The 17251-nt window shown below is 36.0% G+C and overlaps 2 protein-coding genes across 2 annotated transcripts; one reads left to right on the top strand and one right to left on the bottom strand.

The window, feature by feature from the left end:
- Positions 1–8607: 8607 nt before the first annotated feature.
- Positions 8608–9285, bottom strand: LOC123536563 (fibrinogen C domain-containing protein 1-A-like). The gene has a single exon (XM_053528689.1). The coding sequence runs from the start codon at positions 9283–9285 to the stop codon at positions 8608–8610; it is 678 nt and encodes a 225-aa protein (XP_053384664.1).
- Positions 9286–16260: 6975 nt separating this feature from the next.
- LOC123536763 (microfibril-associated glycoprotein 4-like) lies at positions 16261–16869 on the top strand. The gene has a single exon (XM_053528685.1). The coding sequence runs from the start codon at positions 16261–16263 to the stop codon at positions 16867–16869; it is 609 nt and encodes a 202-aa protein (XP_053384660.1).
- The last annotated feature ends 382 nt before the right edge of the window (positions 16870–17251 follow it).

Raw genomic sequence — 17251 nt, 5'->3', positions numbered from 1 at the left:
TTTGATGACACGTGACAAATTGTGGAAGATGAGCTTTGTAGCTCCTAGTTTGAATATTTTTATATCAGAAATCCATGAAACATTTACAAAGCATTATTTAAGGAATTGAATAGGAAGCTATGACAGCTTATGGTTGTCCTCTCATTTGTAGCTCTTAAAATAATTGTATCAATACAATCTTCTTTCATTTTTAAATTCACTTATAATTTAGACATTCATATTTTTCCAATTGCTTATTTTAAGAAATTTTATGCTTTCAAATTATCTATAATTATTCGGGAAAATTACCAAGTTTATTCAGTTCATTGCACTTTGTTTAGCAATTCCGTGGTTATATTCGCGGTCTTATTCGCGGTGGGAAGAATTCGCGAAACGTGACTGTTTGTATTTTTGGACATGATGTAAATTATTTTTCACTAGTGTTTCGAATTCGCGAAAAGAAAACTGTCGCGATTTTATCAAATCTACAGTATCAATTGCAATACCTGCTCAATTTAACTGTATCTCCGTCTGATTCGAATTTATTTCTTTTAATAGACACAAAGTCAAGTGCTAAGATCGAGACGCACTAATTCGGATGAAAATGAAATGAGCCGCGCCATGACAAAACCAACATAGTGCATTTGCGTCCAGCATGGATCCAGACATATCCTCGCTGTTCGCTTTCAAAGCCTATTGCAATTAGAGAAACCGTTAGCGAAAAGTATGCATTTTGACCAGACTGCCCGGATGCGCAGGCTGGTCTGGATCCATGCTGGTCGCATAAGCACTATGCTGGTTTTCACATGGCGTGGCTCATTAATGAAACATTAAACGGCTTCCTAATGGCATTATGCTCAAAATTATCATTTATCTGTTTTATTGTACTGTCAAACCGAGATGTATGCTATACCTTCCATGTGAATAAAATTTGTTTTGATAGAGGAATTTGCATGGGAATTGCTTCAGTCTTCATAAGCAGGTTTTTTGTTTATTTTCCAGCTTCTTTATGGTACAATTTAAAGGCTCATAATTCCTCTGTTTAAAATGAGGCTGCCACATTTTCCGTTATAAACGTAAAATACATTGATTTCTTATTAAATCCTATTTCTGATAACTACTTCCTTTAACAGTTGTCAAATGTTTGAATATTGCTGAATATACTGAAATGTTTTATTGAATATGTTGTTTTATTACCTCCCTTTATGAATATAATTGATAGTTTATGTGCAATATTTTTTTAAAAGTAGTGCTTTTCTAACAACGTAAGTACGCATTAACTATTTTGAAAGCTATTTCGTCTGTTTTTAAAATACAAAAAAAGCATTATGGACCTTTAAACAAGTGAATGAAGTATTGCCATACAAAACAAAGACCCTACTATATATACAATATGTTATAACGAAAAACTTGGATTAAAATTTGCATATATAAATACCCACAGTTGTTTTATATTGATTTTTTTTGGCCGATTATTAAAAAGTTATCATATAAGTTATTTATAGTAACAACAAAGGGAAATTAATCACTCCCCCCCCCCCGGCACCACAAAAAAAATAAAAAATCAAAATAAAAAATAAAAATAAAAAAAATCTATATAATATAAGTCCACAAGAAACTCTTGTTCAGGTAGAGATAGGTCAAAATACAACTAAAAAGTGGATGTAACATGCATGTTGTACCACAGAAAAGTGGTCTCGGTTTTTCTCCACGGCCAGTAACTAAAAAGTTACAATATAATCTATTTATTGTCACAAAAAGGGACGTAATTCTAACAGCAAGGGTGTCTTATTGCAGTGAACGTTTGTGCCAAGTTAATCAAAATCTCTCCATGCATGAAGAAGAAATACTCCGGACAAAGTCATTCTTGAATTTGACATTTGACCTTTAGATATGACCTTGACCTTAGACCCAGGGACCTGGTTTTTGCGTATGACAATTCGTCTCATGTTGGTGAACATTTGTGCCAAGTTACATCAAAATCCCTCTTTGCATGAAAAAGAAATGCTCTGGACAAAGTCATTCTTGTATCTGACCTTTGGTCTCTAAGTGTGACCTTGACATTAGACCTAGGGCCGGGCTTTGCGTATGACATGTTGTCTCATCCAGAGAAATATGTGTGCCAGCTGATATTTAAATCCTGTTTTGCATGACAAAGTTATAGACCGGACAGGTAAAAAAATCCTATTGACCTTTGATTTCTAAGTGTGACATTGACCTTTAAGTTAGGGTTCTGGGTGTTAAGCATGACACGTCGTCTCATCATGGGAAACATTTATGCCAAGTAATATTGTGTCCCTTGACTATGACAGAGGTCTGGACCGGACAGGAAAAAAACCTTATTGATCTTTGACCTCCAACTGTGACCCTGACCTTTAAGCTAGGGGTCTGGGTTTTGCGCATGACACGTTGTCTCATCATGGGAAACATTTGTGCCAAGTAATATCAAAATCCCTTCATGGATGGCAGAGTTATGGACCGGACAGGAAAAAAGCTCTGTTGACCTTTGAGCTAGGGGTCCGGGATTTGAGCATGACACGTCGTCTCATCATGGGAAACATTTGTGCTAAGTGATATTAAAATCTCTTTATGAATGTCAGAGTTATGAACCGGGCACGAAACAGACCCTGTTCATGCCATGTTAAAATTTGACTGCTAATTGTGACCTTGACCTTTTAGCTAGGGGTCTGAAAGTTGTGCATGACAAATCTTATTATGAGGTACATTTGTGCCAAGTAAAATTAAAATCCCTTCATGGATGGGAGAGTTATGGACCGGACAGGAAAAAAAGCACTGTTGACCTTTGACCTCCAATTGTTACCTTGACCTTTAAGCTAGGGGTCCGGATTTTGCGCATGACATGTCATCTCATCATGGGAAACATCTGTGCCAAGTAATATTAAAATCCCTTTATGGATGACAGAGTTATGGACCTGACACGAAATTGCGGACGGACGGGAGGACGATATAACGGAAAAGCATATTCCTGTAGTCCCCGAAACTGGTTTTCAACCAGTAGGGGACTAATAAACTGTAATTTGCATAATTTTATACAATTTGCTAGTGACTAAAAGATACATACCGAAATTATTAAACTGTATAAATTATACATATGCCATCGTTTTCAAGACTGTTCTTCACAAAGAATCTAGTTCCATTATTGTTTAAGTATTGACTTTATTCTATAAATAAATGTTAAGGTGCTTGCAAAGTATCGCATAATAATTTCACCCTTTACGTAGAACAGGTATCTGTTGTCTATAGTAGTTTACAGTTATGTCGCTCTGTCTCTAAAGAGAAGCAGGTTAATCACACCGGTATATTGTTTCTGTAATGTGATTGGTGTAATCAAATTCGCATAAATCGTTATAATGATAATATAATGGTCGTTTTAATTTATATGTGGAAAGATCAATGTAATAATGGCACTACTAGTATTAAGAAGAAAATTAATTTTCAGAAGTCGGTTGCCAACGTCGGATTTTCATTTCTGTAAAACGCAAAGGATCGTCATTTCCCGTGAATGATTCCCATTCCATAGCATTATAGTTCCTGTTCAGGTTGGACTGATCACAGGCTCCGTACCACCAGGCGCTAGGATGTATTTGTGCACAGCTTCCTTTGTGCTCATCGTTATCCCTATCCTTGGTAGAAAACTTTTTCCCGTTGTGATATGCAAGACTGTCACCTGCATTACCACTATAACCGTCCACGGAGAGTTTATATATAGAGTCAACATTCTCGACCGAGAAAACGTTATATTCCGCATATGCAACAATACCGCTAACCGTTTCAAGGTCAACACGCAATTGATACCACTCCTTGTGGTAAGTGTATGTATCTGTTGATTTCCTAGCCAGAAATTCTTGCTTAAATTTCCAAATCCGGTCTGATAATCGTTCCAAGACTTATAAAAGTCACTTTCAGACACCCTTCTGTGTATAACGGTCCAGCCACCAGCCATATCGCATCTCACTGGAAATCCCATTGTTCCATCAGGGTATATCGTATAAATACCGGTTTTGTCATATCCTAAACGTTTCACGTCTTGACAATCGCGAATTCTAGACCCACCATCTAATGTTCCTAAAATTGTTTCCAGTCTTTGTTCACAATCATTCATTACCGTCGAAATATTTCCTATCAATCTTTTATTTTGCTCAATTAACTCGCCATCGGTTGTGTGTTGGCTACAACATCCATTAACGTTGATTATGGTGTTGCCAACATGTTCACCATCGTTTGCGTAAATCAATTTTATTATCACACAAAACGCGATAATTCTCTGATTCATTTTAACTGTATTTTCTGAAGTGATCAATGTACACGGAAAATGTCCACTAACTGAAGTGTAAGTCGAAAAATAACAAAGCGTCATACACAAGTGGTCGTGCTATCCATGCGAAAGTATATTGTTAAGGTGTCACACTTTTGTAAATATGACAATTCAGTTTCATAACTTTAAAGCAGCTGATACAAAATTAGAGTAATGAACGCCTAACCCACAATATAAAAATGTCAGGTGCATGATAGCATTGCATATGTTTTAACTGCGTACGTTTAATCTATTCATCAAACAAACTCCTGCCTACCTATAGTGTCATATTAATTGTTATCATCATTTGTAACTATTTCATGCAAAAGTTACCAATCGCGTTAGAGGGAATAAGAGTTTCCTGTAAACTTTTCCTCGAATTTGATTAAACGCGGAAAAAAATACCGCACATGATACAGAGGGGAATACAGCTGCATGTACATATTGAAATACCATTGTAACATTTAAGAATAATTTATACCAAAAGAGTGCTTTAATACTATTTATTCATGATGGGTGGTTATATGTCGGGCGTATTAATTGCACGAGTGTATAAATAGTGTTAAAACACTCTTTCACTATAAATCATTTCGATTCTAATATGCCCTTCATCTAAAACAGTAGATAAAATATAGAAGCGCTCTTTCGTGGTCGCAACAAGAACTTTGACGTCACCGGACGTTAACGTGACGTCATTCTAGCGTAAGAGTGTTTTACCTAACAGACACAAGCATATTAGAATTTGAAATAAATTTCATAGCACAAACATTTTCCTAAGAGCGATAACTGTACAACGAAAAATAGCAAACGTTAAAATGGATTATTTCCATAAAGGTTATACAATATAAAAGTATTTTTCATCCTTCTGTAATAATACTGTAGAATGTGTAATTTTCACGACAGTTTGATTTTCACTTAACTTTGTAAAGAATATCACTCACGAATTTTAAATACTCGTGAATATTTAACTTGATCATATGAAAAGAAAACAGTAATGTTTTAACAATTCTAGCGGCCAAGCGGCATATCACAAATTAAATGTGCTTGATTTCATTCTGTTTTTGTTTTATGTGCTTTACTGAGTATTTACTTTAAGAAATTGTATTCACAGTTTGCATTATATCTTTCGTATATTCATGATTGTTTCATAATTAATGCACGTGTCTGCCACGCCGCTAGGCGGCCTTCCCGCTAACTACAGGCCGCGCTAGGCCGCCAGCTTAAGTAGGCCAGGCTATTAGGCCGCCAACTTCAGCAAGATATACCAGACGAGTTGTTTCAATGTCCGTCAATAAGTACTTAATCATTGGTCTAAAAAGAGGGGACGGGGTAAAATGAGGAGATGAAGAGAAAAGGTATACCAAAAGGTGATCATAAAAAGGGGGTCAATGAGGAGGAGGGGTGGAGGAAGTAAATAAAAGTAATGCCAACAAATATACAAGACAATATACGTTATATAATAAATAAAACATATTAAAAGCAAGCCTTTGAACGGCGGCCAGCAACCTCTATAAAAGAATCTGAAGGTTTATAGTCTTGTTTGTTTGTTTGTTTATTTGTTTTTGCTTTAACGCCGTTTTGCAACAGTATTTCAGTTTTATTTAACGGCTGGGAGTTAACCTAACCGGTGTTCCTGGATTCTGCAGCAGTACAAACCTGCTCTCCGCACGTAACTGTTAACTTACCCACATGAATCAGAGTCGGAGGACGAATGATGTCAGACACAAAGCTTCTTATCAAATCTTTTAGGCTGTGTTTGTAACAAACTTGCATCAGAAAACTACATTTTGTATTGTAAGTATAAATTGATCAGGTTTGTATGAAATCGTCTTGGTGCTACCTGAGAGATATTACATTGTCTTACGTACGACTAACTAACTTATACGTACGACTTACATACTCATACGTATGACTAAGTATCTCGGACGTATGGCTTAGTATCTCACACGTAAGTCTTAGTAACTCATACGTATGTCATTCAGTTATAAAGTCTCCCACAATCTAAAAATAAATTTTAGCTGTGTATCTGAAAACCAAGTATGCTTTTCAATAAGGGTTGTCATCTCTTACATGGTGTTACTGACTACGAAACCAGGGCTTGTGAGTTCGTCCATTACCACTTTTTGGATACAGATGCCTATATAGTTGTTGAGTACAATCTTTAATATTCCAAAACAAAATACGATAAAAAAGTTGTTACGAAGAAGACGGCTGAATGCACACAATTAAAAGTTTTGCATGCCTCATCAAGTTTAAATTTTATACTGTTCAATAACAAGTTGGAAAGTTCACGGTAATGTGTGAAAATGAAAAAAAAATATAGCTGACGGCCGTTAAGAGGTATGCCACAAGAGAACATAATTTGATAAGAAAGAGTTTAGAAAATGACCGTGTATGTCTCGTCCATGTCACACTCTTCGCCTTCCCAAGGTTCTAAGCCTAGAGTACCAATAAATACCAGAAGACTGGTATACCTGTATAGTCAGATCCTAGGACGACTGAAATTTTAGTGAGGTGCGGTATGGACGAAATAACTTGTTAACTGACCAACCTTTAAGCAGAGTTATGGATAGGACAGCCATTTCTACACAGATTGGAACACCTATAGGTAACCTTAACGACAAGATCTTGATTGCAAATGAAAACAGTTATTTAAGTACCAAATCTCAAATCAGCTATGTATAATCCATAGCATAATAGGAATTTTCTCATTGCTATTTTGCTGTGGAGATGATGAGTCAAAATTGACAACTTCATGATATTCTGGAATAGTCTTAAAGGCCGGAACGTTCGGAAGATTACAACAGAATTTGGAGTCAATGTGTACATATTAAGGAAAGCAACTGTTCCGGAGTTATTATTGTATAATAGAACAAGTTCCATATATTCAACGAATATTCGACGAATAAATAAACAAGCTCGAACCTATAATCTTTATTAAAGACAGATTTATGTTTACAAACTTACAATATTAATACGTATATACATATACAAAGGCTGAATGGATACTGATGAATTCAGTTCAAAATACATTAGAAGACACTTGACAAATTGTGTAAGTTGAGCTTTGTAGATCTTAAAATGATTGAATCAATATGATCTGCTTTTATTCTTAAATTTACATATAATTTAGACATTTAGTATTATGTTTGTTATCGCATATTTTAAGAAATGTTGTGCATAGCGTACACATTGTATCTACTGCAGATTAGGTAATATTCGAGAAAATTACCCTGTTCATTGGACTTTGTTTAGCAATTTCATGGTAACATGTAGCATTCTTATTCGCGGTGTTAAGAAAATCAATGTTGCTCATTGCAGAGCTGGAGCGGTCTTCTGCGCATGTCTGGAAGTGAAAATCAGTTGGGGCGCACGAAAAAATATGCAGATTATTGCACGTCCGCACGAATTTAGTATACAATACCATGGTTACAAAATATATACTTTAAAGATACTTATCATTCAAATAGCTTGAATCCGATATATACCGGTGTCTGTAAATTATCACATGCGATCCAGGTCTACAGTTGTTAAGAATTCGCGAAACATGAGTGTTTGTGTTTTTGAACATGATATTGATTAACATTCACTCATATTTTGAATTCGTAAATAAAAGCGAAAATAAAGTGTTCGCGAATATTATCCAATCCACAGCATTAATTGTAATAAACGTCAAATTTATCTTTTCCTAAACCAAATTCATCTTTTATATTATTTAAAAGACACAAAGTCAAGTGCCAAGATCTATAGGCAATAATTCAGAGGAAAATGAAATGAGAACAATAAACGACTTCCCGACAGTATTATGCTCAAAATTATCAATTATCAGTTTCATTTTTGTTGCCAAACAAAAACTTATCCTATACCCTCTAAGTGAATAAAGTTTGATTTGAACGATGAATTTGCTTAAGAATAGATATAGTATTCATAAGAAGATTTTTCTATTATCCAACTCATTTATCGTACAATTTAAATAAACTTTAATTTGTATGATTTTATATAATCTGCGAGCGACTGAAAAATTACAAACATATATACTTCCTTCTGTTCTTCACAAAGAATCCAGAAATTACATGTTATTACAGACAGCTGATGTGCATAATGTTGTTGAGGTGTCGCTAAAGACAATCATGTTAAACACATAGGTATGTTGTTTCTGTAATCTGATTGGTGTAATCAATTTCGCATAAATAATTATAATGATGATAAAATAATTGTCGTTTTTGTTTATATGAATTAAGTTACAAAGATATTTTGTCTGTGGAAAGATAAATGCAATTAACATCCTGACAATACTAGTATTCAAAAGAAAATTAATCTTCGGCAGTCGGTCGCCAACGTCGGATCTTCATTTCTGTAAAACGCAAAGGATCGTCAGTTCCCGTAAATGATTCCCACTCCATAGCATCATAGTTCCTGTTAAGATTAGACATATCACAAGATCTGTACCACCAGCCGCCATGATGCTTTTGTGCACAGTGCCCACTGTAGTCATCGTTATCCCTATCCTTGGTAGAAAACTTTTTCCCGTTGTGGTAATTTGCAAGACTGTCACTTGCATTACCACTATAACCGTCCACGGAGAGTTTATACATGGAGTCAACATTCCCGACCGAAAAAACATTATATTCCGCATATGCAACAATACCGCTAACTGTTTCAAGATCAACACGCAACTGATACCACCCCCTTGTGGTAATTGTATGTATCTGTTGATTTCCTAGCCAGAAATTATTGCTTAGATTTCCAAATCCAGTCTGATAATCGTTCCAAGACTTATAAAAGTCACTTTCAGACACTCTTCTGTGTATAACAGTCCAACCACCATCCATATCGCATCTCACTGGAAATCCCATTGTTCCATCAGGATATATCGTATAGATACCGGTTGTGTTATATCCTAAGCGTTGCACGTCTTGACAGTCGCGAATTCTCGACCCACCATCTAATGTTCCCAAAATTGTTTCCAGTCTTTGTTCAAAATCATTCATTACCGTTGAAATATTTCCTACCAATCTTTTATTTTGTTCAGTTAACTCGCCATCGGTTGTGTGTTGGCTACAACATCCATTAACGTTGATTATGGTGTTGCCAACATGTTCACCATCGTTCGCGTAAATCAATTTTATTATCAAAGAAAACACAAAAATTCTCTGATTCATTTTAACTCTTTTTTCTGAGGTAATCGATGTGTTCGAAAAATGTCTATTAACCGAAGTGTAAGTCAAAACAAACCGTTGTGAAAGCGTCATGCACAAGTGATCGGGCTATCCATGCGAAAAGATGGGCGTGTTAAAGTATATTGTTAAGGTGTCACACTTTTGTAAATAAATATGCAATACAATTTCATAACTTTAAAGCAGCTGAGGCAAAATTACAGTTTAAGATTAAGGGTACTTAAGTAGTATAATAAACGCCTAGTCCACAATATAAACATGTCAGGTGCATGATAGCATTGCATATGTTTTAACTGCGTACGTTTAATATATTCATCAAACAAACTCCTGCCTACCTATAGTGTCATATTTATGGTTGTCATTTGTGACTGTTTCATGCAAAAGTTACCAATCGCGTTAGTGGGAATAAGAGGTCCCTGTAAAATATTTATTGAGTCAGAATGTAGGTCATGTGACGACTTTTCAAGCTTTTGACTGCATAGGGAGATCCTATATGCCCCTCAAGGCATAGATTTACACTTGCTTAGAACCGGCCTTTAATAAGACACCTTAATGATTTACACAGAAATCAAGTTACTTTCTGCATATTCAAGTCACAAAAAAGTTTGTTTGTTTGTTTGTTTGTTTGTTTGTTTTGGGTTTAACGCCGTTTTTCAACAGCATATCAGTTATGTAACGGAGGACAGTTAACCGAACCAGTGTTCCTGGATTCTGTACCAGTACAAACCTGTTCTCCGCAAGTAACTGCGAACTTCTCCACATGAATCAAAGGTGGAGTACAAATGATTTAAGACACAATGTCTTTTGTTAAATCGTCATGGAGAACATACGGCCCGCCCGGGGGATCGAACTCGCGACCCCGCGATTCGTAGATCTGCGCTCTCCCTACTGTGCTGAGCTGGCGGGTTGTCACAACTTAGATCTGACACTGAAGTAGCCATTAAACAAACAACATGACTAAACAGCTAGAGAGTTACTGAACAGTCTTTTTCACAATAAAAAATTACCATGCAGTTTTTCATAACATTCCAACTTTTTGTTAATGTCAGGATTTGAAAGAGTTTTAAAAGGGTTTCCCTAGTTTTCTAAACTGAACGTGATTTAGGTAAAGCGTCTACTGGACGGTGACATTGTTAATTTCGTGCAAAAGATAAAAAACCAAACATTTAAGGAAGTTTTTAAACAATACGTACTTCGCAATCTCAAGTACACATCTGCTAACAATTGTTCTTACTTTTCTGTTAAGTTTCCACGACCAAGACCTTATCCGACATCGGTTTACATACTTAGCAATCTCAAGTACACATCTGCCAACAATTGTTCTTACATTCCGATTTAGTTTCCGTGACCAAGACATTATTCGACATGGGTTTAGTGTATGTACATGTAGGACTGCCTAGTCATTTTTTCTATTGCGTTTTACAAATTATAAAATCTACTGAAATAGTACTTCAAAAAAAGTATTTAAAGTTTGTAAATGAGATAAAAACTACCTGTTATTTTAATATATTTTCCCTTTAGGTCAAAATGTTTGACTTTATATCCAAAATATTCTTTCACTTGCAATATAACACACAAGGAGATGGTGTTTATTTTATTTTTATTTTGTGAAACAAAACAGGCACGTAACTTATCTTTTAAATAAAACACAGCATAAAATTACATCTTTATCGTTTTAGTTGTATACATAGAAAGAGGTATCCCGAACAATCAGCTGGAAACAATTCCAGTGCATTTTCGAAAGTGAAGCGTCTTATAATTAATTCTACCACGATCCGATTTGTTTTCCTATTAAAATAAGAACTTTAAAGAAGGTTTATAATTTTGTGTTATTATTCAACAATGCATTAATCTGATGTCACAACTGTTACGTCATAGCGTTAGACGGCATAGCGGCGCACTGGAAAAGAAATCAAGAGAAATCAGGTAAATATTTGATGGATATCGTCAAGGATCTACATAATAATCCTTGATAACCGTGTAAGAATCGAAATAATATATCTCAAACAGTGACTTGTGCGTGAATAAAATCATTGTTTGGAGTTTAGATCCGAGGGATTTACATCATCATGGCGGAGCCAGAGTGATATAATAAATCGCATCTAAAAGACGAATTATATGTTTAATAACAAAACACTATTTGGGATATATTATTTCTTAATTATTAAAATTATTAAATTGACAGCTTTTCTCAAGTGAAAAGTAAAATGTGTGATAGAAGTTGTACAGAGTTGTGGGTAGTTTATTAACTATTTTGACAATTCTCAAGTTTGTTCAAATGATACTGCTTTTCTTCTTACACAATTTTTTTTCTCAAAGACCATTTGGTGGAGTTTTCTACGTCCTTGCACAAACCTCTCACATGTTTTTCACATGGATCCGTTTGGCCACTTCCAGGGCTCGCCAGAGCTAGAACTAGAAAACCTTAAAATTTTAAATAACTTCGCCTCATAAACCTTTTGATGGATCTTCGATATTCATATGCACAAAAGTCCAACAGGAAAATCTACATTCATTGAACGCAGCCGCCTAAACAACGCTCCACATGAAAATATGAGTATGTGTAACTGTATATACGTATACAGTGGTCAAGCACATGTACACATTAAAACAAACGAGTGCAGCATTAACATAGCATAGAAGTAACAAACAGAAATATTCATAAGTGAAAAAAGAACACTAGAGTACCATATTTGAACTGTCTATGGCAAAACACTAACGGGGAGCTATACCAGTTGACTGGCGCCAAACCTCACGTTTAACCCTTCCCTTCCCCCCCCCCCCACCCCCAATCCCAATCCCCTGTTCTTATGTTCTTATATTACAAAACATCGTAAACAAACTTACTCCCCGCCAGCTGAATCCCTTACACACGCAACAGTAACCACAGGAACACCTTGAAAAACACAAAATATGCTCATGTAAAGGTGCATAAATTAAAACCAATAGAAGCGTTAACACAATTATGCAATTATGTACTCGATCACTTTGCAAAAGAATACCAAACTAAACACCACGAAGGGTACGACAAAGCAGAACAGGTGACAAATATGAAACCAGTCCGTCGCAGAAAAGGGAATTAAAGAGTTTATTTCAACGGAGCACAATCTTCAAGTCTCGTATTCAACTTAAAACGATATAGGTCAGAACGTACATTTCTACAGCGTCAAATTAATGTCATTGAACAAATATACTTGCTTATCTATACGAGGGGTGTTCCAAAAATAATGTCATTTGTGTTTTATTTCGCGGAAAATGTGTCATGTGTACACAAAACCACCTCGTGTCGATAGAATGATCACTGAATTGTAACATAGGTAAATATCTCACTCACACGTTCGCTGACCTTGGTAAAGTGTACATTGCTTTATAGCGTATTCATTACACTTTACACAAAATGACTGGGAAAAGAGCTGAAAATGTGCTTGAAATTAGGGCCTACATAAAAGGTAGGTCGCTACTCGGCAAGAAGCTGGTAGATATTCACCGTGAGGTGTGCAACATTTATGGGGAGGGTCAAATGTCTCTCAGGACTATTTGTAGGTGGGAAGCTAGATTTAGGACCGGACAGCAGCAACCCAAAGATGCCGCTCGCACAGATCATCCTTCAACAACTACGTCGAAAGGTAACATCGAAAAAATCCTCAATTTGCTAAAAAAAAGGATGCCCGATTCACCGTAAGGCAATTGGCCCGACTGACAAACTTGTCGTTAGCTCGAGTTCATGGAATTTTGAAGAAACACCTAAAACTTAAAAAAATAAATGCAAGATGGATACCCCATTTGTTAACAGATGAACAAAAGAGGACCCGAGTAACAATGGCAAAAAAACTTCTGAACATGTACCCAAAATACAGCAAAAAGGTTTTTGATAATATAATTACTGGTAATGAAACCTGGGTTTATTATTTTGAACCAAAGCGGAAGTATTCCAACCGAATTTGGGTCACCAAAAATGCGAGACGCCCAAGTATTGCCAAACGAATACGAACGGTGAAGAAGGTTTTATATGTATTTTTTTTCACTCATAAGGGTCCAATCATTCAAATTCCGGTACCAAAAGGCAGCACGGTCACAGGAAAAATTCTATAAAAAAGTTGTTCTAAGAAAATTGAAGAACTACTACAAAAGTCGCCGTCCCAAAACAGGACTTAAGTACCTCCGACTTTTGCATGATAATGCACCCGCTCATAAGGCACGCATTGTGACCGAGCTTTTGGAGTCAGAGAAGGTTACCGTCCTTCCACACTTCCGTTTACGCCAGACCTGGCCCCCTGCGACTATTTTCTGTTTCCCAAACAAGATACAAATCGAGAAATGCCCTTGGATCTGCTGTTTATCAGTATCTGATGGGTGTTCCCATAGAAGAGTATGAACAATGCTTCCAAAAGAGGATTGACCGACTCAAAAGGTGTATTCAGGCTGACGGAGAGTATTTTGAAGGGCAGAGCAAGTTAAAATGATCAGAACATTTGCAGTATAGGAGAACCGATGCAAGTGACATTACTTTTGGAACACCCCTCGTACATCAAAACGATTCAATTAAAGATGATTATACATTCACATTGTTATGTGTATCAAGTTCTTGGTTGAAATGCAACATTTCTTGCATGGAAATACTAGTTTAGCTGCACCAACTCAGCATCAAAATCGTACACTGATCCTTGTTGATAATCTACAAATGATTAAATTGTTGTTTAGACTAATAAAGGCTAAAACTGTAAGGGTTAAAATCATTTTTGTATTCACTTCATCAGTCCACAAAACTGATTCCCCTTTACATTTATATGTATATTTATAGACAAATACAGAAAACTACCGGTCATCAAAGTTATAATGCTGTCATTTGAATTTTTAAAAAAGCGAAACAGTAAGCCTTCTTTATTCTTTATTTGAGTAAAGTGAGCAAAATTATTCCAATATTGTTTCAGGCGTGGATGTACACCTGGGTGGAACCAACAATCTTCCATAAGCCAGATGGATGGCTTTCTCACATGAAGAATTCTACACCCCATATGAGGTTTCGAACCAACATCGGTAATAGGCAAGTGATTCGATGTCAGCAAATTTAATCACTTGGGCACGGAGACCCAGAGAAGAATTGTTTCAGTTTTACTTAAAAAATTAACACAATTCTTAAAAAAGAATGGGTATTACGTTACGTTTAACTTGCGTTAACTGTCAAAGGAAATTATGGATAAACGTTGCTCAAACTGCAGACATATACAATATCAACATAAGTCATATTTATGAGCTCTGATATCGTAGACATTGCTTTCAGTGATGTTGTTATGTGAATCTATAAGCATGCCCCTTTAACAAATTCCTCGTTCAAGCGACCATATGCATTAAGCGATTATTTCATTTAGCGACCGCAGTAAATCCTTCAAAAACGTTTTCACTACATAAAAACGTTCCATTTAACGACTTTTACATTACGCATCTAGCGATCACATAAAGTACAATTGCCTGTAAATGTGTCTATTAATTTCACGACCGTGTGCGAAACTTCTCGCAACCGTCTCATATCCTTAGGACATCGGGCACATTTTATGCAATCCCGCCAGGCATTTGTATATTTTTGACACAACAGAAAATGACGTCACCCGATTTTCAGCTATTTCCAAAAGCAACGAAAATGAAAGTAGACATGCTAAACGTCTCCTTTGCATTGGTCGATAGTCAGGGATCACGCGTAGGGGTCACACCGTCAAAATGTATGCGCGTGGACTTCTCTTATTTTCTAATGGGGAGTCAATTTTCATCATTCTCTAACGAATTGTATATACCTAGGCTTTAGCACGTCATGTCAGCTTTTCATCTACGAAAACATAGATGCACTTGGAATAAACACAAACCCCAAAGGGATACGTAACGGAGCAAGGGTACATAGAGACTTTTTGAACTTCGTCAAATCGCTCAAAATGTCCTTTTTGATGTTGTCTGAAAGTGTCAGTATAGGCCTCGGGTGTAAGATATCTCCGTATTTGAGAGCTGCAGATCTAGACCTTTCAGAAATATTTTCAAAATGAATTTAGTGTAATAAATGTTGATTCTACAGGAGCGCAAAAGGGCCATCAGACGCTAATACGTTTTACTACGTTACAGGTGCGTAAAGAATATCAGATTAACAGAATTATCCTTTGTTACAGTCAAGTAAGCAAACATGCTTATAACGTATTAACATATTTCATGTGTTCTTAAATTTAGTAAATATGTTAGGAGACCACTTCTTGGTGGCCCCTTAGATGGTCTCTTAGTGCAACACTAAATTGGTTTATAGCAATCAATAAGTTTGAATGCAACATTAACAATCAGGTGAATAAGTTGGAATACAACATTCCTTTTCTGCACAAAACGGTACACTAGAATACGAGAAGGATACTTATAATCTCAGTTAATTTATAAAGCTCCATTTTCGATCTTTTGTATGCTCTTATCTTTTAGTATGTTTTACAATCCATGTATAGCCTAACATAGGTATGTCTTGAAAATGCAATAATGCAAACAAGTTGTCTATATTTTCTGCTTTAAAGCGGCATGTTTAATAGTAATCAACAATTACCTTAAGAATTTTGTAATTTTTATCCTGATGTTTAACTAGATTCTATCTAGATTCATCATCAACTGGGTCGTTAGTTATTCAAACACAGTTATCTGCAATCTTTGACTTGAATCTCTTACATCTGTAACTAAAACAGTACGTAATGAGGTATCAGTAAATAAATAACTTTAGACCGAAGTTTCTTCCTCACTAATACCATTTGCAGTTCGGATATATCAGAAGCAATGGGCCTTCCATTTATACCTTGGTTTATAGTTTTGACAGTGCTTCTTGTAGTATGTTTAGCAGATGACTTTGAAGATGCCTACTATCAAGTTATCAATATCTATGGCGGATACCGTTCTGAATCGTCAGGGACCAAAGGTTGTGTCACGCAAAAGACAATGGAAGAAATGATTAGGCAGATGCTTATCAATATATCTAGTGTTGTAGAAGATAACGCGAACAAGAATCGTTCTTGTAGGGAAACAAGTAAAAAACCTCGTAACTATCAGGACATTAAGAACGAAGGACATCAGACCAAAGGGATTTATACTATATATCCAGGTGCAGAACAAAGAGAAATTAGGGTTATGTGTGACATGGATACAACAACTAGTGGATGGATAGTAATACAACGCAGAATTTCCGATAGCGGCTTTTTCAAGACTTGGTATGATTATAAGGTTGTGTTTGGCAATCTTAGTGAAACTTATTGGCTTGGGAACGAAAATATCCATGAGATTTCAACCCAAAATTTATACCAACTGCGTGTTGACCTGACCAGTAATGACGATGAAACAGCATTTGCAGAATACAAGATCTTCTTTGTCGGGGACAGTTACTCAGATTAAAGACTTTTGGTGGATTGGTTTATTGGTGGTAATGCAGGGGATAGTCTCGGGTATCACAATGGGCAGAGATTTTCGACGAAGGATAGAGATAACGATTCCAACACTGGACACTGTACTAAGGTTCGCCTTGGTGGTTGATGGTTCAAAAATTGTTTTGAATCCATGCTGAATGGAGACTATAGTAACAGAAGTGACGCTATAGGTCCTATCTGGCAAACATGGAAGGGATACCATGTGCCAATGAAGATGACAGAAATGAAGATTCGACCATGGTATACATAGACACGCATTGCTTCCAAACATGAAAATATAGCATCCATGAGATTTAATTATCGTGATTTAATTGAATATGTACTGTGAATTTCAACCTAAATATTTGAAA

Source organism: Mercenaria mercenaria, chromosome 17 (assembly GCF_021730395.1).
Source record: "Mercenaria mercenaria strain notata chromosome 17, MADL_Memer_1, whole genome shotgun sequence".
Taxonomy (NCBI): domain Eukaryota; kingdom Metazoa; phylum Mollusca; class Bivalvia; order Venerida; family Veneridae; genus Mercenaria; species Mercenaria mercenaria.
This window is presented reverse-complemented; position numbering and strand designations above follow the sequence as displayed.